At 39.2% G+C, this 27,164-nt stretch overlaps 2 protein-coding genes across 2 annotated transcripts; one reads left to right on the plus strand and one right to left on the minus strand.

Moving 5' to 3' along the window:
• Positions 1–4,132: 4,132 nt before the first annotated feature.
• On the plus strand, positions 4,133–19,134 carry LOC107185760 (T-box transcription factor TBX3-like). The gene is made up of 5 exons (XM_015573517.1): positions 4,133–4,232; positions 6,450–6,600; positions 13,845–14,160; positions 17,848–17,994; positions 18,610–19,134. Exons 1-5 carry the CDS (start codon positions 4,133–4,135, stop codon positions 19,132–19,134), a joined length of 1,239 nt encoding a protein of 412 aa, XP_015429003.1.
• A 4,210-nt stretch (positions 19,135–23,344) lies between these two features.
• Positions 23,345–26,274, minus strand: LOC107185761 (phospholipase A1). Its single transcript, XM_015573519.1, has 2 exons — positions 25,965–26,274; positions 23,345–24,102 (listed from the first exon to the last, which is right to left on the minus strand). Exons 1-2 carry the CDS (start codon positions 26,272–26,274, stop codon positions 23,345–23,347), a joined length of 1,068 nt encoding a protein of 355 aa, XP_015429005.1.
• Between the last annotated feature and the right edge of the window lie 890 nt (positions 26,275–27,164).

The raw sequence follows: 27,164 nt of genomic DNA on the forward strand, positions 1-27,164 counted from the left end.
ATTTAATGAAAATTTATGGTGTGTTAGGTTACACGATTGCTTTGTAAAACGATGAAACGACAGTCGAATAGGGATTCTTGGAACTTATCATTCCACGCTTTGAAATTAGTTCAGGTGTTTGGAAGTTTAAGCGAGCTCATCGACTAGGATAGGATGTCGAAATACATTAAAACTAAAGGAATTGCAAATGAAATTTGTTCGTACTATATTTACCGGGGTACGTGAACAGAAAATACGGAGATCCATACCGCATTTCAGCTTGCAAACCGCTCATAACTCTTCTTCATTAGGGTAATAACGCTTGACACCTAATTGGTACTTAGGATTAGAAGGGCAACTAAGAATAGTCTTAACAGTCTGTCTAATCGTCGAGGGTAAATGGTTGGACGGCGGCGGACACTGAAATTCTTTGGGACCCCCCATCGACGGAACTTGAAACCGATCTGCCAGCAGGCGTGAGCCTTTATTATTGAAAAGAGATTATGGTATTTTTCGTGATGATATTAATAATGGTATCGTTTACCTAAATAATTCCCTTGGGCACCGAGCGTCGGTTTAAGACCGATTTAAGTTTACGGAACAATGCCTACTGTCTAGCAGTACAATAATTGAAATAGGATTATTATGTATGTTTCTGTGTAATCTCGAATTCGAAATTGTAGTATATGGAACATTGTAACACAAACCCTACTTTGTTTAAAATCGAACAGTGACCCTGAAAATAAATCATGTGCCCTTTCGTTAATATGTCTATTTATACTATTCTAAAACAGAAATAAACAAAAAAAAACAGATTTAAATTCTTTATGTACACGAATATTGTAGTCAAAATGAAGAGCGTAATTCGTAATTTTGTTTTGTTATGTGTTTACAAGTAGGTAATAGTCTTATCGAATGTGGAAGATCAACTAATTTTTGCGTTTATCTTTCCAGAGAAACGGAAACGAAAAAAAAAGTCTCGTCTGTGTTTTTTGGTTTGCGAGAGAACGCTGTTCTGTTAGGGGTAGGTAAACTGGAGATTCCGTCATGTTGAGATTCTGCCCCATTTTAAAAAACAGCTGTGTCTCTTTACGAAAGTGTTTCCTTGCTTTCCTTATTTGAAGGCTTACTTTATGTAGCCGTATACAGGCGAATTTTCGAGCGTCGCTTTAGAATTTTTTTTTCGACCACCCATTTTTGAGATTCTACTTCCTCCAGGTATAATTATTAAGTGTTTCGATGTTAGTACAGGCGTTGATTACTGAATATAACATCAATAGTATTCCCAATTCGATTGATACAGCAAAAAGTTTTTGTCCGAAAACATTTGTCAGAATAAAAAAAATTTGTCAGAGTAAAAAAAGTACAATGTAAAAATACAATTTTTTATGTTCTTGTCTAAAACAGCATTTGATATATTAGAGTTTCGGAAAAGTATGAAAGTAAAATTGTCTATGTTTGTCTAATCTGTCAGAACAGGAGTGTTCCCGATTCCTCAATACCCATGAATACTTTGGTTGCCTACACAAGGTTTAGCTTATTATATGTTGTACATTACACAAATTGTGCTATACTACATTACATATATAGTATATTTATAATATATTATGCTATTAATTTAGTATACATTCAAAGCTGTTAATTCTAGTGTCAAAGTCCAAACTATGATAAGAAAAACCTCACCGGTATAGGACACCGTTAAGTAAAAAAATCTGCCATTTCACATACACCGATCTACAAATCGAATTTTCACCCGCAACCAATAAGCAGCATCATTCGTTAAGGAGCATCGTACGCGTGTCGATTAGCCATCGAGTGAAAAAAACAACCGGCTGGCATGTCATGGGAACGGGGGTGTGTTATCGTTACGGATCAAATGAAACGATCGATCGATAAGACCGACGGGACGCAATGGTGGTGCCTTTAAGAATTCGACGATGCTGACGAGTAGCGGTCACGATGACACGATCCATAGGGGGGTGGGCATTGCCTAGCGATGCCGCCGTAAAGCAGTAGAATACAGGTAGTCCTAGGGAGCTGTCAGGTAAAAGCGCGCGCGCTTTTGTTGTGGGTATCGCTTACAGTTAATCCGCAATCCGGAACCCACTACAATGGTGCGATGACCGGCCGTCGTAGGCGGCTAGGGGACGCTTACTACCCCCTTGGAAAAGAAAAAAAGAAAGAAAAAGGTGGAGGTGGTGCAGGGTGGAGGAAGAAGATGCGACGACTGGAGTGGTGGTAACAAGAGAAAGAGAGAAAAAGAATATAAGGGAGCTGAGAAAAGCGTAGATTTGTATCTCGCGGCGCTTCTCCTCGGTTGCGATCTCCTCCGTTTGCGCATCGGTCCGACGACGACGAGTTCTCTCTTTGACCGCCGACGCACCGCGGACGGATTCTTGATTTTATCTTCTCGCCTCGTCTCGTCTCTCGACTCGAGAACAAACTATTAACGGCCGTCTGCCTCGGCTGATTCCGTAATTTATGGTGACGATTCCTCCACTCTTGTACCACTGCTATGCCCAACGCTCTCTCTAAACGGTGGCGGTACGTTCCTTTAACGCGATCGTGTGCCGCGTCGCGACATACGTCAAATGCGCCGACGAATAAATCCGGGCAGATCGTCTAGCTGGCTCGCGATCTGTATGATCTTGTCACGCGATTTTCCTACTCTAGCGCGAAGGAAACGTTTATCGCGTTACCGTGGCAGGGATGGATCGTATTAGGCTGGTCTTTAGGCGACTCATGATTGGCGGACGTGGGGTAGTGGAGGCACAGTTGGCCAGAATTTTATTGGAACGGATATTTTTTAGGACGTTACCGCTTTGAAATTTGACCCCCACACACCACACCCCGTCCCAGCATACCGAAACACCGCACTAGTGCGAATTGGGATTTTTAATTTTAACGATTAAGAACTTGAAAAGAATACAAGTTGAACTAATAACGTATTTTTTAGGATGTAATTTTTTCAGAAATTTAATGGTAGTAGTTGCAAAGGAAGAAATAATTTTTTAACTATGAAAATTTGAAACCGTTATGCTAGCCAGATAGAATGTTACAGACGAAACGATGCTTCGCTGGTGTAAATTCGCACTGATGTGATGTCTGAAGGTTCCTCGACATCAAAACGTTAAAATTGTCAGAGATACTGGGATGTAGTTGTCGTCTATAGTGCTCGAAGCGTTTATTCCATTGGGGGTTGAAACACTTTCGACATTATATTGTGTCATAATAACTCAAGAAGATTTTAATTAAAGAAACATTTGTGTAGAAAGTATGAATTAGACACGTGAATCTTAAATTAACAAACCTTGAAAGTATGGACCCTATTTGTTGAATTTTAAGGTTTGTTCAATATAACAGAAGTGTACATGCTATAAACAAATGTAATAGAAAAATTGTTATATAACACAACATATTATACAAAAATTAATACTGTCATGTCAGTCATTGGCAAACGATATTAAATGAACACCTATATTAATCCTCCTGAATTTGAATTAAAGTTAACGTCAACCCCTACCAGTCATCGCCAAACAATCGTTAAAATCTCCAACCCTATATTCCTACAACCTACCACCTCAAATAAAACATTAAAAATACAATAAATCTCACGAAATAAACAATACGATCTTCGCATCACGCAAACTCCACGTTTCACCATTTTGGGAAACGGATATCTAAACGACCCTCTTTCGAAATCATTCTTCGGTAAATAATTTCCGAAGATGTACCCCGTGGTTCTTGGTGCCTCAAGCTGCGTCTGTAATGACCTGTTAATTTTCCGATATTTTTTTTTCTTTTTCGTTTACTCTCGATCGTTATCGAGCGCAACTTCGGAGTCCGCTTCTTGTCGGCGAACCGGAATCGCAGCGACCAATCGGGCCGGGCGTGGGCGCGGCGGTCCGAGTGGTGGGAACGAGGCGTCCACCAATGAGGAGAGAGTCCCTCAAGTGCAGCGATGGATTGCTTGCAACAGAGACGGTGCCTGCAACTCCGCGAACGCATCTTCAGTCGTGACCAGACTGTTACGCGGAAGACGTCGGGGCCGGTACACATTTCCACTGGATTTTCGCGCGTACGTTTTTGCAGTGAGATCGCGTGACAAAGTGACACAAAACTGCTGGACCGCCCGCAGTGCATCGTTCCCAAGATGAACACGATGATGGCGATGCCGATGGAATTGCAGCTGCAACTGCACCAACAAATGCTCTTCCGTCAACAGCAAATTGCTCTTCGAAGACACCGACCAGGTTTGTATCTTTCCTTTCGTAGCTTTTTTCTGAACTTTTTTCTGCTTTAGTTTAACATAGACATTTTTGTTTAAATCTTGTTCCGGAGTATTACGTTTTGGTTCAATTCATTTTTTAATTATTGTTGTTTGACAGTCCTTGACAGTTTTAACTTCTATTCTTTTGTGCGAGATAGGGTGAATGCTTTTGTTATATGATTATTATTAATTGAAAGGTTTTAGAGATGGTGATAGAACCCGAAGATTTCGGAAACTGTTTTTGTGATGCTGAAAATTTAGTCTAATTATTTTTTTAACGTGCGTTCATTCTCATTTGTGTTGCATTTATTTTAAAGCATAAAAGAAGCAATACATTTTGTGATGAATGCAATATTTATTATCTTGACTCACTTTTTGAAGAGAAAGAAAATTAGCCTAAGGTATTTTAGACTGGTTTCGTATCTCGATTAATATAAAATTTTATTTCAATTCCAACAACTACGTTTTTGAAACATGCTGCAAAAGATATTCAATATTTGAGTATAATATATGTAGATACCTTTTTCTTAGAAATTCTACCTTTGGGTAATTATTGTATCACTAAATTTATGTAGCAGTATGACTAATCATAATATTTATATCTATCACCTGTTGATGTTAATGCAAGTATCCAATTCCACAGATCAATTCAGTAAGATCAAAATCGATGAAAATCTTGTTTCAAGAGTTAATATATAAAAACTATACCAAAAACTTCAGGGTTGTTCGTTAATGTTATTTGCTTAGGTGTTTCATACATTTGCGTATGCCATGAATGCATATACACCGCAGCATAGACTCTAATGAATGAATAAGTCATCCATTGCAATTCGTGTTAATTGTGCAAAATTCAATCTTTAGCTTGAAAAACACTTCGAACAGTTGTCTTTCTAAATTGTAACAACAGCAAACAGTATGTACTCATATGCTGTAAATCGAAAATGATAATTTTCTGACTTGGGACAAGATTACCCTGACTGATAGTTAATTTTACAAAATGATTAACTCCACAAAATTTATCTTAAAAATTGATTTCAAATTTAAACCAATCAAACACCAATCAAATATGTTGGCGCGAAGCTTAGAAAAAAATTAAAAAAAAATGGAGTCCGTCACTTTGGTCTCTGGTCAGGCTCATATACGGAAACCTTTCCATTTTTCTGTTTTCCCACGGGGAGGGGTGACGAAGGGGGGTGTGTGGGGGTGGCTAGTAGAAGAGGGTTGCGGTGTAATATGCGACAAGTTCCCGCGGAGGCGACATAGATCCGCGCGAGCCTCTTCTAACCGTCGAAGATGAAAGGCGCCGACTTTCGGGTCGAGAGCGGACAATCGTTATCTGGGCCCCCATAGAATGGCTGCTTCGGGGTATACACCGGTGTGTCCTCTCGGCAGGAAGAGAAAGAAGACGAGCCGATGCCCGCAATTATCCTAGCCCGGGACATAATGCTCCCCCTCCCAACCTTCCGACCGCAGAACCGCGAGACAAGTGCACTGGACGAATCCGTTCATGCGACGAACCGACGCCCGGCTCCTATAGATCCACTTGCAAAAGGTGTTCTTCCCGGCATTCGTGTTACCTCATCCGCGCAATTTCTTGTCCTCCTTCTGGCTTATCCGGCCGGTGTCTAGGTGAATCACCCCACGGGGGATAACCATCAGGGAAGAGACAAAACTCTTCTTGCGACAACAGCGGGGCTAGTCTTGTCGTTCATCGTTCTTTTCCTGGGTCGTGAAAAAACATGATCCCTTGTTTCAACGATACTGTTTGGGCTACTCGTTTCGTCTGTCTTTGGGGATAATAATAATAATAATAATAATAATAATAATAATAATAATAATAATAGCCCAATATACATTCATACAATAGAAAGAACTTATTGTAAGAGAATTAAACTTAATGATATTTAACGTTAAAATTAAAGGAAAGAAGAAGAGAGAAAGAAAATAGAAGTAGAAGTACTAATACTTAATTCTTAACATAATGCATAAATTCACGCGAGTATGTGCGCGCGCGTGCAAATACACATATACATATACTAATGCACGTTTACACAGAAATATAATGCTGCAGTAAAAGTAAAGTGAAAGTTGTCACTGTAGGTGTTAATGTACAAAGTAGATACAATGATTTTCTGGTATTTTAATAATGTAGAATAACATTTCCTTGTATTTATTAGGAATTTCTTTCTATAATTTGCAGAAGACATACCGAATCCGAATACGTGGTCAATACCCACCCCCGGTGGAGGACCTCCTCTACCACCTGAGGTGAAGGTTGAGCTGCAGAATCGAGAGTTGTGGCGGCAATTCCACGCTGAAACAACGGAAATGATAATCACGAAATTGGGCCGGTGAGTGCATCAATCACAATTTATCCTCGTGTAAATCTAATCATTGTTAGGAACTTAGCTACAAGACGATCTTAAAGATTTCAGAAGCAAAAGCTATAAATTATACCATAAAAAGGGGTTTGGAAAATCAATTCACTTGAAAGTTACAGAAACTAAACATATGTAATCTTTTAGTATCATCACAATTTGTCAAATCGACAGATTTACCTGTTGAATTTAGTAAAATAAGTATTGTATATAATGGTAACGTCATTTTGTTAATGGGTGGAACGTATCTTCAAGTTTTTATTTTTGTCTCTGTGAATTTTCGAAGAATCATAATGACCGTAACTTGCAAGGGAATCATCGTTCCTTTGACGAGTCGCTGCCGAAAATTTTTTTTCTTACCTCGAATTCCATCGGGGTGGAATAGTCCAGTAGGCGCCATGCGACCACACCCTCTGTCGCTGTAGAGAACCCTTAGACGTCTGCACCTGAAAAAAATGTGACCTGTTCTGGAATTGTTTCTACATTTTCCAATAGTTTCTACCTCCTCGACAAATACCTGTTTCTCGTTTACATCATCTGGCAACAACTTACATAGTTGCAGCTCTTTATTTTACCAAATCAATTTCTACCTAAACTTCTAGTTTATTAAATATATTGAATATTTCATACAATTTATTATAAATATCACTATAATTTTAGGGGAAAATTCAATATTCAATATTGGTTCATATTCTTGAAAAAAAACATTATTTTATCACATTGCCAATGGTCAGTTATATCGCATTTATATTTATCGTTAAACTCACGTTTATATGTATACCTATATACATTAATATGATTTTATGAACAAGATCTCATAATTTTGAAATAGTGACTTAAGGGTCTGGGTGTTAAAGGGTTAATAACACGTAACAACATTTCCTTGTATTCACTAGGATTTTTTTTCAATAATTTGCAACACACAATCATCTTCATAGATTATCGTCTCGATATAGTACTATTACACCAAACTCACCCCCTTGACAACACGATCGGTTTCCACGAAACAATATATGTAATATGCGTTCGCGTGCCTTGGTGAAAGCGTCGATTCGAAGCCTTCTATCTCTAGATCTGTGCCCCTTGGCGGTTCGATTATCGGTGACCGAAAGATGAGTAGTCAGATATGTATTCACGTCGAATGCAAAGTTTCTGTATGAAATAGCCGCACGTCCAGGTCCCGGTCCGGGGCAAATGGGGCGACGCCTTTAACGAGGGGACACAGTTCGAGCGACGACAGGACGATTAGTTTCACGGGAGGTGGTCGAACGAAGGGTCGTAAAAGTCGGGTCGTACGGTGACGACGTGCCCCGTCGTTTATCGGCGTTCACCGATCTTCCTTCGAATCATTTTACGAAGGTAGATTTGCGGAAAAAGTCGTGCCGCTGACCGGACGGATGCAGGACGAATCACGGTTTCCGGCCGGGGCACTGTTCAACGGAAGCGATCGGGCTGTACCGGTCACTCCTTTCCAAGATAGAGCCGGCACGCTCTGGCTATCTTGGATAAGATTACCGGGAATTTCGCGTTGCCCTCGCGTTAGATAACAGGGTTGATGTCAGGCCAGATGGTCGTGGTGAAAGGAGGGACCGCCAACGTGACCAGAAACGGAGGATTCTTACGCGGTGTTGGTCCTATGTTTTATTCAGCGATCGTTTCATTTCCACCCTTTCTGGCGGGATGCATTAACCAATGGACAATAAGTGATTCAGGTAATTTAGCAGAATGATCGAATGTATCGATAGAATCAATTTTCATCATATATAGTCCCCCTTGAAATTATTGAAAATTATTGAGCTTTAGGGGTGGTTGGGGGAGGGACTCCTACAGTATTTTTTCTTTCAGAATATGTACTATATACCATATATTTTATTAGTTAGGAGCAGTCCTTCGCATTGAAGAACAAAAAAAAGCATTATCTACTGTAATAACCCAGTATTATAGTATTTATAATGTTTAACTCAGTATCTTCGTCGATTTTAAAAATCGACTATTCCTAACGATTTCCGTGAACGTTTACACGTTCAAATAATTTGCGTAAACTGATTTATGCGTTCATGTTTGCCAAGCAAACAAGCAAATCGTTGCGTTTAAATGGAAGCTAACGCTCCTGGCAAATAATTACTATTACTTTACTTATTATTTAATTGTAATAACTAATTACAGTTTATTCTTTAAATGTATACGTAATAACTAATCAGAACTGAACACACCAAACTATCATATTCACATAATCTCAATAACAACCCACCCAGGCTGTTTGAAACATATAATACACCTATAACTATCCACAACCACATTATGCTCGAATGTGGAAAATAAAACCAAGTAAGAAGAAGACTAAATATTAAGAACAATCTCACCGAAACAACAACCTCGACATCGTACCAGGACATTCTGTCTTAGAATTCTCAACAACTTATGAAGACCTTGCTGAATTATCCCTCTTGATTCTACAGTTTTAAATCGCTTACCCGTAATCTGTATTTAAATTCAGTCAACTTAATAACCTTTGTTGTTGATGCGACTCTAAACTTGCAATGAAAAAAAAAAGCGTCTAATCCACAAGTCCGTTTGCGCAAATTATTTAAACGTGCAAACGGGCCTTAAGAGAGAAGTAAACCACTACGAATAAATGGCATTTTTACGAGACAACAGCGTACGGTAATTCGTGGGCGGTCCTCGGTTGTACAATAGTAACATAGGTGTTTGTCTGTCCGCGTGTATCCGTGCCTTCCGGTCCACCGGCGATTCCCTGGCTTGCGAAGTGTGCACCACGTGCCAACCACGTGTATACCCGTCCGTGTCGCCTTTCGGTCCCTTGCGCGCACCAAATCAGTATTCCATGACACGATCGACTCTTTCGTTTCTCTTGTTTCCCTTCGGTTCGTCGATTCCACTTCGTTCCCTCTAATATCACCTTCCTCTTCTTCTGCGGTACACCCCCCCCCCGCCAGTGTGTTCACGTTCCCGACGACCTTACGTCACCGATGAACAGAAAACGTGCGCTCCAGAAGCGCGTTTTCTCTTTCCCCCTCGTTCCCTTGGTGTGCCCCCTTTTGCACCCTCGACAGGACGCGCAGTCCCACGAGCGGAGATAATTAATTTCACGTTCCCGCCGTGATTCGCCTGTTACCGATCTCTGCCTCGAGGCCCGGCTCCTTGCAGGTTTACGAGTTTCACGGTAGTCATCCCAATGGGCCGAAAAAACGTCCTCGTAAAGCGGCCCTCGAGGACCTTTTGCCGCATTCTTTTCATAATTTTATATACCCACTCCTTTCGAACTCACGTTGCTTCCGCCAAACGATCGATTGTCTTCTTGGGCCTTCGATTGTCTTGCTGGACTGTCGATTGTTTTTTTTTTTTTCTAGTGAACGTTGGGAACGATTTTTATCGAATTGCTTTTAACTGGGCATTCTATGGGCTTGGTCGTTTCGGTGCTATTTATTACTTTTTGGTAATACTACTTGGTATTATCGGGCAATTATTCGATTTTACTGATATTCGGTTCTTCGGGGGAAAGCCACCCCTCAAATGTTAATATGTTTTGAAATAGTGAAAATTAGAGCAGGCATAGGAAAAACTGTTAGATTGAAAATTTAATGGCTTCTCATACCGTGTGAAAGTGTTTTTCTTCCAAAGTTTGTTTTAAACAAATAAATAAACAAACAAATTTATAGCAATTGTATCATATACTTCTAAAGAGCATAGGAAGCCATCAAAAAGTTTCTTTGTAAGAGTTCTTTGGTACCTACTATAATTTTCAAGATATACAGGAAAATAAGAAAGAACAGATTAACCTTTAACGGGTGGTTTCACCCTGAAGAACCAAATATCAGCAAAAACGAAAAATTGTCCAATACTTCTATTCTAGTCCCCTTGTAACCTGCGGAGTTTAAAAAAAAATCGGAATTTTCGTAGTTCCCTTATGTTCCGAAATTCTATATTCATTTCGAAATAATTCAAATACGTATTCTCTTTTAACATTATTAAATATTCGTTCCTATCACTCTCTACCATTTTGACTAAACAGAAATTTGGTAAGATGTTCCGAATCTAAAATGTATTACATACTATTATATTGAAACTATAATGAATTACTTATTGGTATCTACATCTAATATCACGCTGTATAAATTGCGAAATACCCTTCGATAACACGGTATTCGTAGAACATACTTTCCATATAGCTCAGTAGAGAAATTATTTAAAACTTTTCTATAGCACGATCTAATAAGAACATTAAACTGAAGAATATACCACTACTCCACGGGAATTTGTGTATAATCTATAAACGATCCTTCGTGTATCAATTTCTTATGTTTCCATATAACAAATTAACGGTCATACAAGATTGCTATCTATACATTGCACCACCAATCATATTGCCTTTTATGAAACTGAAAAAAACTGTGTTCAGTTTCTTTTCTGCGAGCAATAAGCAAACTAGAAATTATTTATCGTGACGGTAAGATTTATGATCGAGTTTCATGGTGTCTAAAAAAAAAAAAGAAGTATTTACACTGCGAGGTCGTGAAGCCAAACAGATTCGACTTTTTACGATGGCCCCGCCGCACGCCACGTGACGTTTCGATTCATCTAATCTGGCGAGATGAAAGGAAAGCGGGGGGGGGGGGGGGGGGCGCGTGCTGCGATTGCACGCGTTGTATCACGCTATTACGGCATTATCTGGTGATTCGATAATCTCGAGAGGCTTTTTAAAAGGACCAGACACGCTCGAATCATCGGGCGCACGGGCCTTGTACCAACAGCAGTCGCGACGGCGTAATCCTCCACTTACAAGGGCGCCACATTTAGTGGATTCAACAACAGAGGAGCCATGGCGTCTCGATCTTCTTTATCGTTATACTCGAGCGCGTCTCCTGGGAATCTTTTTTTTTTCACCCTCGCCGTCGTACAAATCGTTGCAAAGTCGATCGTTCTTGTTTGCTAGGAACTTACCTTGGAAATACTAATTGTTCAATGGAAATATTACGGTGGAAAGGATCACTATTAATAATATCACGAAATCAACATTTTAAATATAATGGCTTAAATAATATGGCAGCTTCGTAAGATTTATTTTTAACCTTTTGATGGTTACATTGATTCGAAGATGAAGACTGCATTGGAATTTGGGAATACCAGTGGTGGATCACGAGATGTTGAGTAATGGGCGTCGATACGTCGCTTGGACTTTCCCCTAATTGCGTTTAATGCGCGAGACCTAATGTGACAAGAAATTCATGGAAGGTTACGATTACAGACAGTTTTAAAAGGAAAGATTGTGTGAGAGTGCTTCCGAAATTTGTGTCGCAGGCACAGGTTGGGCTTTCCGTCGCTAATTACGTCCGTCGAGATACGTATCTTCTGTGGTTTTAACTCTTAAATACGGAATGTACTCAGGTACCACTGTCATCAAAGATTTAGATCGACCCTTCCCTTCGTTTAATCCCTAATTACACTTCACTTCGAGCAAGTGTGCGTGTTCGGAGAAAATAGAATGGAACATAAGAAGGTAATTAAATGTAAAATATATAAAGTACAAATATTACATTTAAAAGAAACTTCCTTCAAGAACTAATTTCTTAACGTAAGAAGAAAAACCCCTTACTACACTCTTAACGTAAAAACAAACCAATTTACATCTCTGACAGGACTGGCGGCTACTGTCTTATTTTTCTAACGAATCATTTCTTCTTGCAATCAACCCATTTTTGGTGCTTTTATTTGGTTAAACAAAAACAAGGATCATTGTAATTCGTAAGATTAAACAAAAATAAGGATTAGAATATAATTCGTTGTATTTCCTTATTCTTTCTTTTTTTTTTTTTTTTTTTTTTTTTTTATCATTTCCTCTCACGACTTTCCGTGGGGATGAGGGAAAGAAGGCGGAGAACAAAGCGGGGCGTCGGAAAATCCGCAATTAGGTATGCAAACGGTCCGTACCACCGGAGATTGACTTTCGGGCGTTTACTTACGGGATTATCCGCGAGTTTGGAATGTTTACACGAGGAGGGGAAAAACTCGCTGTTGGGATCGTAAGATAGCGGAGGTCGTGATGCTCTCAAAGAGTCGCAAAGGAAGTACATAACCAGAAGTTTGGAGTTGTTCGTTCTTCGGCGACGCCCATTCGTCGCCGAGACTACGTTAATGACTGGGAATTTTCTGTCCCTTCGTGTTCCCTTTTTGTTCATGCTACCTGTGCCAAATCTTCGTAGATGACGGTGAAAGGCTAAGAGCGAAACGATTACGGCGATCGCCATTTGTGATTCACTTTTGGGGGCGCTGGAAATAAAGCTTAATGTCTAGTGTACGGAAATGTGATATACATATAGTAAAATATGTACAGTAAATAATTACTGTATAAAATGATTTGTTAAGGAAAAATGAAATGTTTCAGAAATTAGAATTTTCGAAGTCAGATGTGAGATTTCTTAATCTTCGTGTCATAGTCTGTTAAATATGTTGATGATTTAATTTATTGCAGTGATTTTAAAGTTACTGCTAGAAATATTGAATAAATAGACTTGATTGAATCTTCCGTGTTGATAGGTTTAACAGTTGCGAACATATAGACATATTACTCTTACAGTCACAGCATTATACAAAGAATAAAAGTTATAGAAAATCAAATTTAAATTGCATTCTACAAGTGTGCAGATATTTAAACATTGAATCCTTGTGTACCTACTGTTCGATAAATGGTTGCATTACTATTTCTTGAATTGAACTTGGTCTAAGCGAAACTGGAATTAACCCACTGACAACCACGTGTTCTAAGCTTCTCCCATAGTTATCGTAATATTTCAATGAAACAGTTATAATTTAATAACGAGAAATTTTAACTTAATAAAGTCAAATTACTACTTTCCATAAGAAACTTATACAGCAGAAAAAGAATGAAAGAAATTGGCAGATGAACCATGTGGCACACTTGGACGCTTATGGTCGTCAGTGGGTTAAGGGAATATTCTTACACGTCGCTTAATCGTTATGTACGTACATTACTGTTGTCAAATTAATTTAAAAGTTCGTCTGATAAACAATATAATTAAAAAGTTGAAGTTTAAACTTGTGTCAGATTGCCGCGAACAGTACACTAGGGTTAACCGATCCCCTAAAATCTGGATGATCGATCCTCATTTCTATTCATCTGTTATTCCAACGAAATAATATTCATCTCTAATTAAAATGCGTATCGTGTTCCGTTTCAGACGGATGTTCCCGTCTATACAGCTGACTGTCAGTGGATTAGAGCGTCGTGCTCGTTATTGCGTTCTCCTCGAAGTGGAGCCGGCGTCCGATCGTCGACACAAGTATGTCGGCGGCGGCGGCGGTTCTGGCGTCGAGGATGGCTGTGGGAACGCAAGAGGATGGACATCGGCTGGTCCAGCGGAGCCTCAGCCACGGATCGATCGGAGAATTTACCTGCATCCGGACAGCCCAGCGACCGGTGCACACTGGATGCAACATCCCCTTAACTTCAACAAGCTGAAGTTGACCAACAACGCTGTTGATCCCAGAACCAATGTGAGTATTCTTTTTTCATTGCCAAGTGTACGATTCTTTCGTTACTAATCCCATTGGGTCAGGATGGATACTCGAGGAACGTCACGGTCGACTAGTGTGAATCATTTTGACTTGTATCAAAAGATCCAATTTCATTGCTTGTTGAAAAACCTTTTCAGGTGATATGTACTGATGAAAGAATATAATAATTTTGTGAATAGTAATTGTAATTAATCATTTCTGAGTAATTAATGTAATAACTCAGTGCTAGGAATTTTTCGACGTATACAGTGTTCGGTTATCATGTGTAACTTTATAAAGTTACAATACGTTACCGAAAATTATGATGGTTGGGTACCTTTCCACGTTATTATGCATTTTTTATTATTATTAATACGAATAGACGTTGAAACAGTTATCTTCAGTGAGTTAATTCATTTAATTCATACAGATTTGCTCGAAACTAGTGTTAATTTTTCCATGTTTGGTTCGAAGATTATTGTTCGAACTTTTGTCATTCATTTCTATATGTAAAGGTTTGAGTAACGCGTACGGAAATACAGGAAACTGCCGATTCATCAGGAGCGGTAGCGGCGTTCCATTTATCTCGATGTTCTGTGTTTGGACAGGCCGGGATGTCCTTAAATTCCCCCCACCCCCTCCCTCTTTCACTTTCTTTTCGTGTCTCTGGTTTCGACTTACGCTTCTCGTCGCTTGAACCGCATGCGGGAGGTCGCCACACACGGATCCACCCTCTTCAGAGCTGTTCGTCTCACTTCCGATTCGGTTCCAGCTTAAAAAGAAAAAAAAAGGAGCCTCCTGTGTTCGAGGCTTCCGAACGATATCCCACTTCATGTCAATTAGGTCTAATTTTGCTCCAAACTGGCAATATTTCAAATTGAAACATCCAATCGCGAAATTACGAAACCTATTTTCAAAGTTTACTTTCAAAATAAGCTACTTCCTTCTTCCTTGTGAGTTCAGATAACTTTATTAACTGTGATCTGATAGTGTTGAAAGTTTAGTTACATTTTATCGAAATATAAATTTGTTTAGTTGGTAAATCGGAGGTCCTGGGATCGATTCCCGTTCACCGAAATATTTTCATTTAACTTTCCTAACACAACTTCGATAACATATACTCACAATATATCAGGAAAGTGCGTAATCTTAAATATAATCATACCTTTAAAAAAATCGCGTCTCTACACGTAATGTTTCACACATATAATTAGGAACCTGTATACCATCATCTTACGAAACCCCATTAAAATCGAAGTCGGATACTTAGGGTCTTTCCCTTACAAGGCAACTGTATGATAATCACATAAGAATATTCTTTCATTCGTTAAGGATTAATATTCCAATCGCGATAGGTTCAAATATTTGTACCCCAAATCCCTTGCACATTAATATTTCAAAATTATGATTAGTTAAACTATTTCTCTCTGAAACCCCCTTTGCACCTTCCACCGTCGTTTCGTCGCGAGTCACATCGGTGTTCGGACCACATTTCCCCTTAATGGGTTCGCCTGCTAACACGGGAGGGGCCTCCCTGTTAAATGGCCAAGGTGAGCGAAACTTTCGGCTTCGCCGTGCACAGGAGCTCAGGGATTAAAATCTCGAAAAGGGAAAAGGTCGACGCCGCGTGGTACACTCTTTCCCCCCCCCCCCCTTACGAAGGGAGGGGGTGTAGGGGACTTAAGATGCTCAAAACGGTGCCGGGGTACATCGGTTTCGGGCGTTGTCCGTGAAGAACGGAGATTAACACGGTCCACGACACCCTGTAATCGATATACCTCCCTTTTCTCTCGGCGGAGCGGGTTTGTTTACGCCCTGACAGAACGAATATCCCGGGCAGCTGGCTTCCACGGGCGCCCCTTTTTGGTCAGCTCTCTTTCAATTTTCACGAGCATCCCGGAAATTACTTCTGCGGATCTGCGTCGCCTCGAGGAGCCTCGAGGAAGCACGGGGCGCGGTGCGATTATTTAAAACGAACCGAATTCACGATTTATTCCGATCCTTTTGGGACTTGTACGCGGGTATTCGCTTTCCTCTTGGTGTCCGAGTGATCGGACCCTCGGAATTTCATCTCGAACTGGTCGATTTTTAAGCGAAGATGAGGCAATTCGTTATTTCGATAGGGATTCACTAATTTGTGTAATAAAAAATATAATTAATAATATAAAAATGTACATTTAAGACAAGATGAAAATGTCCTGAACAGTACGTCCCTAACAGTACGAGGGTAACCTTAAGGTTTTATTGACCTAAATTGTTTCAGTCAAACACTACATTATTTGTATCATATTTTAAATTGTACGCACAGAGGCTAAAAATTATTGAGTACCCTGTTTGTTCTTTCATGCGTACATTAGTGTAATCCAAAAAATGCTATATATTAAAAGGAAATTCCTTAGACATGTCATGAGATAAAATTTGCAATTTTAAAATATAAATATTCCTTGGAAAAAGTGTTTATTTGAAAAAATGACTGTTTTATTGTTTAACTGAAATTCGAGTTTCTCGTTTATACAGAGTTGTCGGACTTGTCTTAGAGTTTCGTACAATGGGCGAAAAAGAGTTCGAGCAACGGGTTGGTAGGTTCTGCGCGCGCGGTCTTGGAGAAGATTTTGAATGGGTCGGGTGCGCGTGATTCTGGGAAGGTTGAAGGGCCAGTCTGGTTTTCGAGAATCGCGTCTGTCCCCGTCGTCGTCGGCGTCCTTAGCGAGGCGCCAACTTATCTTGACGAAGCGGCGTCCCTTTTATCCGATTCTTCAAACTAATTACGAATTTAATAAAATTCTCCCTCTCGTGCGCCGGCCGGGCCACCAAGTGAAGGGAATCTCTTCTTCGGCCACGATAAAAACGAAACGATGGCGCCCATCACCATTTCTATCGCGGCGGAGCTACCGAAAAATGGAAAATTAACGAATGTATATCGATATCGATTAGAATGATTGATTAATTGCTTCGGCCACTACCAGCCTCATTTTTTTTTAACCCCTGCGACTTATTGAGTATCCCACCTTGAATACTATTATTATCGTTTTCAGATAATAGTAATTTGTTTTAACTCCAAAATGGCGTAGGATCGTGGGAAAGCATGAATAATATTATTAACACCGAAGATCGATAATAAACTTTCTGTTCAGGCCGTATCGATCATCAGTAGCTAATGCCACGAAGTGTAAGAAGTAATATCTTGGTATTTAAAAATAGAAATTGTACGATTATGAGAACAATCAAAATGTATCGTAATTTTTAGGAATATTGATGAATACAATATCAATGATAGAATAGTCATTTTAATTGAGTTTGTTGAAATATGAGAAGCAGGTATGAGATTTTCTGCCTTCAGGCACTCTTTAACTTTTGTGTGTATTTGGTGAATTTTCGACGTTCACTTGTATTATCACTAATTAGCGTCAATTACGTGGCGTCAACAGAGAAGTCAACGAAATAAGATTGGCGCTTAACGCATTAACCCTAAACAACCCAGTAGCGACTGACAGACACATGTTCACATTGATTTACATAAAGAATCAAAAGTACTGGGTTGTAAAGAGTTAAAAAAGCATTTGCTTCTCATTATTGGAAAATATTGTGTTATTCGTTATTGGACCCGATATTTTTTATTTTACGATTAAAAATATGATTTTCTTTGTACCTTGATTTGCTTTACGGTATGATTCTTTCTATTCACAGGTGGTCCTAACATCCATGCATAAGTACATTCCGCGTATCTGGATCATTCGTTGCGACGATGTGACGAGATTGAGCGATTTATATTCTCATCCAGCCTCGTCGTTCAAGTTCAAAGAAACGGAATTCATTGCTGTTACTGCTTATCAGGTGAATATTCATTTTTAATTCTATATAACTGAAACATATTGACCCAGAAAGACACAAAGTATAAATTATATTGTTTATATATTGAAATCAAAGCAACATCGATGAAAATAAATTGCATAACATTAGCAGGCACTACAATAATACGTTATTTTTGTTACCGACTACAATAATTATTTACAAGAGAAAACTTAAAGAACACAATCAGCATTTTACACACACCTTTACTCTAAAATCTACATAATTGCCTTGGCACATCGTAAAACTATCGTCGTTAATGACCTACATATACACTGTGCGGCATAACAATGAAACCATAAGAAAATGTTCAATCTTTATATATTGTGGTTAAAATAAAACCGAACCACTTTTTTTCAACTGAATATAATTCTATCCTTTGTTGGAGAAACATTATTTCAGACATGTCATACTTGATCCATTTTTATTTTAACCATAATACGTAAGAATTGAAAATTTTAGGGTGGTTTTATACTTATATTACACAGTGTATAGCAGTCGATGCGACGTAAAAGAGAAGAAAATAAAAGAATCATCCCATTTTTACACGAAATCATCGTTAAAGTTACTCGAAGTAATGATTATATTCGTCCAATGCAGAACGAGAACATTACCAAACTGAAAATCAACAACAATCCGTTCGCGAAGGGGTTCCGTGAGACGGGCCAATCACGTTGCAAAAGGAAGTTCCAGCAAACGGAAGGTGAGACATCGTGCCGAATAGAGGACGAGGAAGGGAATGTTTCGTCTGAATCCGAATCGACCAGGTCGAATCATCTGGAGGTTGTGGCTCAGAGGCCGAAGACTGCGTCCAGCGAGACCGGAAGTCTCGACGACAGCGGTGTCAGCAGTTGCGGGGGTATCAGTCCACCTTTGCCCTCCATCGTCCATCAAAATTCGCCATCCAGGGACGTCGATCGCGACGCACAGCCACGATTGCACAGACCGTGGGTCGATTCGACGCCGCAATTCTCGTCGACCACCTCGTCCTCGAGTTTATCGCCCAGATACGAGGACCTTCTGAACCTGCCCGCGAATTACTTCCGGTTGCTTCATCCAGCGATGCAACAGGACTTGATTAGGTTACAGTATCAATCGATGCCGCAATTTTCGAAATATTATTAACGGGACCAGCTGTGGATTATTATATATATTAGGCTGCACCAATGAATAATTCATTATTTGGTTTTAATAAACTGGTAACAGAATTTAAAACATCTTCGCACCTGTTTCTTCCGTTAAAAAGGGCGGTGAACATTGAAGACCGAGGACAAATATCACTGCAAGAGTACAGGCTTCTGATTTCATTCGAAATAAGTGTTGAATATTGAAACAATTTTTGGAGGATTATTTATTGGTACACTTAATAGTTTTCTAGTTAAATACGAATCAACTGTACGTAATTAAGTATGTAAGTAGGAATGAAAAATTGTCCATCGGCTGTAGCGGGATTCGTGAACGATGAACCAAAGATTTCTTATATTTAGTAATGATGGAACGATCGAGTTAGTTTTATGATGTAAAAACGCGAGGTTGAGATTGAGATATTTTGAGAGAGATGTTGGATGATTGATGTATAGTGTAACGAAAGGTTACCTTCGAGTGGATGAATCGAAGTATGAAAATCTATATTTTGTAATTCGAAAGTTCAGTATAGATTCGGAGACGTTTGTTTCCGGGGCAGAGAATACACTTCTGGTAGGTGTATGTAGGATATTTTAGATTTTGAATATTTTTTAACGTATGGTGCCTTATGTGTGTACGAGACTTTTTATCTGTTAAATGCGAGATGTAGGTGTAAGTGGAAATATCCTCGATGATGATGAATGGACCAAAGATGTTTCAGATACTTGAACAGTTCGAGAAGTTACCCGATATTATTACAAATTTTCAAACATATAGCTAAAGTATTACAGAGTATTAAATGTATAAAGTAATAATTTTTATACGAAGCAATAATATTTTATTTCCCGAATCGAGCACAGGTGTGCTAGTAAGTTAGTGCCTAATATTGTGGATATATTTCGAATGTAAATAAGTACAATACAGTGCCTTATCGAAAGAACGAACGAACAAAAAGATGATTAATTATTAATAGTGTGACTATTACTGTTATTAGCAATACTGTGGCTCCTCGGCGTGCTCCGAACACGGGGAGCACACAGAAAAAATATATTCACCAGTATTATACACGTTGTATTGTCGTTCTCCGAGTTGTTAATCGAATATGCTTGACCAATTGTTTATATCGTGTATATTGTATTTTGTACGTACGATCTTGTGCTTCGACTTGTGAGAATGTTTAAATATTTTTATCGACGATATCGTTACTTAAGATACATAGTCTAAGGAAACCAATCATTTTTTTTTACTGTGCGTTATCGTTGTAATAAATCATTTTCTATACGAGCACATGCTTTAATTCATACCATAATATAATTCTGTGATACCACTTACTTTATTGGAACATTCAAAAATCTTAGAAAGTTGTTTAAGAAGATGGAGGAATAGACTTTCAATATATTGAAATACCATAATAGAAAGTCTGCAATCATAAGAGTAAAATATTAATATATCGTACTTCACAAAGGTAACAGTAGTTCACTAATTTTCAAATGACCTTTTTCCTAATTCCTACCTTTTTGAAGGGTTCGGTAGGTTGACTGACGAAACACTTTGATTTTCTGCACTACAATTTTTTACATTAGAAATTCATAATTTAGGCTTCATCACGTTGACCGGCACAGTTTTTATTATTGAGACAATATCATAATAAAATACATTTCCTTGTACCCTACCATTAATAATATTAGTGCCATTAATTATATTTACAAGATGCCAAATCCTCCTGTTTCGAAATTGAATATTTCTTCGCCTGAAAGGGTAATAACCACTGCTAGGGATTAACCCCGGCATAACGTACAGTGAAATTTGACGGCCGGGTCACACGTGACCCATGCTAGTCAATATTATACATCAATTAAAGCTTCCACATTAATTCGCAAAATTTGTAAAATATAATGTATAATTTTCATTTTTTATAAACATCGATTTCTCTTAGTTACAATCCTCTTTCCTCGAAACATCGTGTGTACACCGAGTGACCAAGTCATCGTCACTCGAGGGTGAATGATCTATCATGAAAGAGAAATATTCCTCGTAATGATTCCTCGTCATTAGGCAAATTTCGAAAACCACGATTCTCGAGAGAAAGATATCTGTTGGCACGAGAGTTCTTGTTGCGGAGGATCCGTGTCTCGTCTACATGTCGCCCCTCACGAGGATCTCCGCAGCTATCCAGATATCGATGTCTCCCGAAAACACTTCAGGAATCAGCGGGGCGCCGGTTCGTCGGCTTTCCCGACGACCGACGTCTGGATTAGTCAACGACGTGCTTCCGTGTACAACGATAGGCCACCTCAATACGTTCCCTTTCAAGTCTGCGAAATTAGCTCGTAGCCAATGCTTCGAACCGATTTTTTTTTTGTCGTCCGTTCGTGAGAATGCTCGAACGCTTTGAAATTCTAATTGTCCACGAAGGGCGTCGTTGACGTCGTCGAACGGAAACTTGGGACAACGGTAGCCGTTTCGCGAAGATGGAGCACTTCACGATGGTACTCAGCAGAAAGTGCTCCATTGTCGGTGCCACTGGTCACGTTCAATTGTGGAGTATTAAGTGTCTGATTCTGTAGTACATAGCACTTTACGTTAGCTTTGAATGAATTTCACTTTGACAAATCTAGAATTTTGTTAAGAAGATAGTCTCTTAGGAAGCAGGCAGCTTCTGGCATAACCGAACCAATTATGAGTGTAATTGTATTTTTCCGTTTTGAGATTGTTCGACGTGTATTTTTCTGTTTTTTTTCTTCAGATACGCTACATGGTATAACTGCAAAACCACCCTAAAATTTTCAATTCTTATGTGTTGTGGTGAAAATAAAAACGAATCAAGTAAAAAAGAAAATCGTATTGAGAAATGATGTTTGTCCAGAAAGGGATAGATTATACTCAGTAGAAGAAAGTGGCTCGTTTTTATTTTAATCACAATACATAAGGATTGAAAATTTTAGTAGTAAAAATTTAATGTACACAAATCTGCGAGGTCTATTTTCTCACGTGTAAACTTTCTATAAGATGATTTGCTCGATGAAACTCGTCGAAAGCCTTGAAATCATGACATTGAAATCACGATATTTGCGTGTCACGAGACAGATGTGTATTCATGCAAGATTATGTATTTGTGGGATTGTAGCCTATGATAGAAATTGTATTTCTTACATGGTTTATTACAGTTACTATATTTATTAATTACATATATTACATTACATATTATACAGTGTGTAAACAGTGTTCAATTAACATTGTGCGTTTGGTGTTGTGCAGTTTTATTCAGAGTAATACACTTCTTTTGAACAATATCGATAGTTTCGGCGTTTCAAACGTTATTTGAAGTATCTTTGGAAGTTGTAATAAAAAAAAACTAGTTCTTCGATCAGTGGATATTGTCATGAATACGTTCACGGTGGTTCAGTGGAGCGGTTAACGGGATCTATCGGTCGGTAGATCACGAACGCGAGATTTTTCCGGACATGTACTGTGACTGAATACGCAATCGCGTTCCGGAATCGGACTGCACGGTTTGCGGTACCGTACGAAGATCCACTTGTCACCGTACACCTGTGTCAATCGATTAGGCAACGAATGGACAATAAGTCTGCTTGATTTAGATCGATTATTCACCCAGTAAGTACTCCAAATTACTCATTCTAGCCAATTGGGTCGTAAACCATTCCACGTATGTTCATTTCCCAATGGTTTTAAAACAGTGAAAAGAAAACACCGGGAAGTATGAGGAAATAATAAAATAAACTGGTCGACAAATCCATTGATTAGATATGATTCATACAAAACCAATAAAACCTGACTGGAACCTCCAAGCAATAGGTTCATTTTAATTTCATTATTCTGTTTCCATTACTCTATAATCTAGTATTCAACCTATTGCTTAACAGACCTGCACAATAGGAATAAACTAGAGATGGGTTTCCCGAAACATCGAAACCTCAAATTCCCTCGAAATCTAAGAAAGTTTTGGGTTTCGAGAATTCCAAATTTTGCATTTTTATCGTGATCCGAAACTCTCGAAGTATTTAAAAATGACGTTCTAACCCATCCCTAGAATCAATCTTATTGCTCAGCTTAAAACAAAGTAAATTTTTAGAAAGTGATCAACTATCATCGCCCAATTATAATCTACAACATCTATACACTGGTTCCGCCCTTCACTTTATACAATAGTCTTTCGCGTCATCCCTCCCCCCCGAACTTACCGTCCTCAAAGCAACTGAGCGAAAGTCTCGTCATCCGGTAGACAGCACCTCGTGTCGCCGCGTCCCTTTCTGTATTTAGGACAATAGGGAGGATGTTTCCCGGTGTAGCAGAAAGACCCCCTGGTCCCGACCGGCGTGTGCTGTCCCATGGCCACGTATTCGCCGGCACGTTGGGCGATCCTAGGTCCGGAAGGACACCGTCTCGAGCATGGTTCCGCCATCGACTCGAGGCCACCGTTGTCGATGCTCTGGGCCATGTAGCAAACGACCCACACGTGACTGCAGAGCTGATCGTGAGGCTTGTCCTCGCAGAACGGCTGCATTTTACCACCGTTCACGCAAAAGTCCACGTGACCCATACGACCACCCTCACCGTAGTATCCAGCATTCGTGTGGATCACCTCGACGAAATCGGCATCACCGCTGTCCAAACGGTTCACGTAACCTGGTCTCATTAAAGGCCTGGCTGGGTCCAGGCCGATTATTCGGTGCATCCTGAACAGCAAGAAATTAGCAATGATGCCGCAGATGTGCGCGCCTAATGAATGGCCCACGCAGGTCGTCCTGAAGATCGGTAAGCCCAGGTTTCTTAAGTTGGTCAATATACCGGCTAGACATCGAGCCACTGGACGGAGATTTGCTACCGCGGCTGGGTAACAGGGGGCGGCACACAGTGCGCCCCAGTCGACCAGGAAGACGTTGTAGCTGCCGTTACGGAGGTACGCGTCGCGGAGCACTGCTATCGGGAGGGTGTCGTCGCCACCTGAGGATTTTTAGAGACTTTGTTACGAATATGAATTTGAACGAAATTTTAATTAGTGCCGGTAATATGATTTTATACGAATACACAAGCTCATTCAGTTCATTAACACTAGAACCACTGACGATACACGCATATCTATTTGGATCGATCGATAAACATGACAAACTTTTGAATATTTACAAATTTATAAATTAGTAAATAGTAATAAAAGTTGCAAAAGATCTGAGAAACTGTATTGTTATAGCATTTCAATCATCGTAACAAAAGTGTACTGACAAGTCATTTTTACTTGTTTGCTAGTTTTAATGTTAAATATACTTAATGGGGGCTCAAAGCATAATCGGAATCGAATATAACTGATTTGCAATGTCAGAAAATTTGGAAGAACCTACTTTTTCGAAGTCTTTAAATGAATTTAATTATTTTTGTTATAAAAGTAAAGAAAGAATTCATTCAGTATGCATTACGAAATTAATGTCCTTGCATATTTATTTCCAAAATAAAGTCTGAGACATTACTATAAGCGAAAGAACGAGTACATAAATGTGTGACTGAATCCACTTATCCGAACATGAACTCCGGTTATTTGAATGAAGTGTCATAACTTACGCTTATGATTCATAAGTATTGGGGGAGAATATGAATGGAATTCTACTGTAATATGTATGTTTTTCTTGCACGAGACATGTTTGGTTTCAGTTTCGATTTCACAATAATTCATGTTTCGATAGGAATTTTTGCAAAGTCACTGTTAGCCAGCTAGAAAAGTATTGCTATTAAGCTACTAGTTTATAGTTCTCGAATGGTTATGTAATTTACGGCGAAAAAGATTAGTCGATTAAGTGAAACATGTACATATGCAAAATAGAAACTTTGAAATTAGTGTCTTGGATGGTTGTTTGTTTGAATAAAATTTTGATTGTATCGAATTTCTCTACATGTTTCCTTTTGTATCCCTAAGGACGAGGATATACAGTCTTTAATGCAAAAATCCCGTTGGAAAAAAAAGTATTCATGCACTAGTAACGCTTATTATTACAAACTAAGATTATTTTCCCTATAACAAGAATGTTTTGGTCAATTACTACCAAGTATACTAGAACAAGTTAGGTTTACATTAAATTACACTGCGTGGCATAACTATAAAACCATCCTACAATTTTTAATTTTTATGTATTGACTGTAAAATAAAAACGAACCAACTATGCCATGTCTGCAATCGTATTGAAAAATAATGATTCTCCAGAACAGGATAAATTATATTCCCTAGAAAAAAAGTGATTCGTTTTTATTTTACCCACAATACATACGAATTGAAAATTTTAGGGCGACTTTATAGGTATGCCACGCAGTGTACAGTAATGTTTCGATGAGTGCGACATCCGCTTCGAAGCATTCATGACAAGGCGGAAAGGTTTTCAGCCCCTCATAAATTTGAGGGGATATCTCTATGGAAATCACATTTAACCTGTTGTTACATTAAAAACACCATTGTCATTTAATAGTATAAAGTCATCAATATGGATATGTCTCTCTACCACTGTATCCTCGCGAGCAAACTCGGTTTCCGCTAGGGGAAAAAGTGTCGTAAGAGCTTTTCTTACCCCCTGTGTCGTAAGGCTTCCTACCATTTGGTATCGGGTACTATTGAAATGCATGTCAAATTAACATTCGGTTTAACATTTATTTCAGTACTTGAAATAAATTTACCAAGTGATAGGATACTTTTCTTCTACGCCGCTTTTTCCCCTAGTGGAAGCCGAGTTTGCTCGTGGGTGTACATAAATAAAATCCACCAAAAGACATAATAAATCCTGAAAAGAAGAATAAAATGTAAAAAAATATCGTGTTTCAAAACGCACCTGCATATCCATGCACAAGAAGAACATTCTCCTTCGTCGGATCGTAATCCTGACGTAGCCAGTCCGATACTCTGGAGTCTAATTCTCTCCTCGGTCTATCGTTCGCATAAAGGAAGACCCGTACATCAGGATCGGGACAGGAATCCCTGTCGTTTCCTCGTCTCCATACACATTTGTCGCGATCAAAATCCGCCGCGGCGCCGTTCTGGATCGCTTCCTGGATCGGGCCAAGCGCTTTTTTCGTGGTGACTCGACCCGACAGAAACACTGTCATCAGAAGCAACGTGAGCTTGAACGTTGACGGAAACATCACACCGACACGAGACGTAATGTGCGCACGTCGAGCACGCCAACAGGTGAACTGATCGTGACAAATCTTTGTACGCCGAGTTTGTCCCTGGTCGGGGCTCCCACCTTTTTCACTTGTCGATGACTGTTAGAGGAATTGGTTGATAGCGGAGGGAGGGAGGACGCGACGTTCATGGTGGATCATCGGCGACAGCCAGGTGTAATGACGACAAAAGGTGAACGAAGGTGTCAAGGTCGACGTTCGGGAATTCTCCGTGTTTGGGAACGATCGTCGTCGATATGAGGGTTTTGCGTCACCCAGATCGATTATGGTAATTTTCGTGGAGAAAAAAATACTGTTTTTTTAGAGGACGTCAGGTCGAGGTTACGGTTGAATTATGAACGGAGGACGTATCGTATGGTGGTGCAAGGTCTTTGGCCTGCGACAGAGGATAATGGAAAGTTTTTAACCCTTTGTTTACCATGCTGATATGAAAAAAAGAAAACAATTGAGTGATATTAAAGGAAACAAGTGTAGTGGATGAAAAAGTATTTGTACATAAAGATTTGTTAATAATAACTTCGTAAATTCGTAAATTATATTGTGGAACTGTATCTTAACTATAGTGAGCCTTCAGATAATGTATTTTTGTATTGCCTTATCTTTGTATCCATTGTGTGTTCAAGAACCATGATATTCCAGAAGGTCGGAAAAAATAGTACTTATGTACACTGCGACGAATAAGGTTGCGGGTGCTTATGTATTCGTGATGCCATGCAAATATCGTAAATTCCAGTGAAACAGAGAATTCAAAATAAAACTGATAAAGGTCATATCCCACTTTTAATATAACAAAGTCCTTCAATGTCTATATATATTTTTCGTTGATCTTGTGTTTGTAAAATCCACTA

Source organism: Dufourea novaeangliae, unplaced genomic scaffold, assembly GCF_001272555.1.
Source record: "Dufourea novaeangliae isolate 0120121106 unplaced genomic scaffold, ASM127255v1 scaffold56, whole genome shotgun sequence".
Taxonomy (NCBI): Eukaryota; Metazoa; Arthropoda; class Insecta; order Hymenoptera; family Halictidae; genus Dufourea; species Dufourea novaeangliae.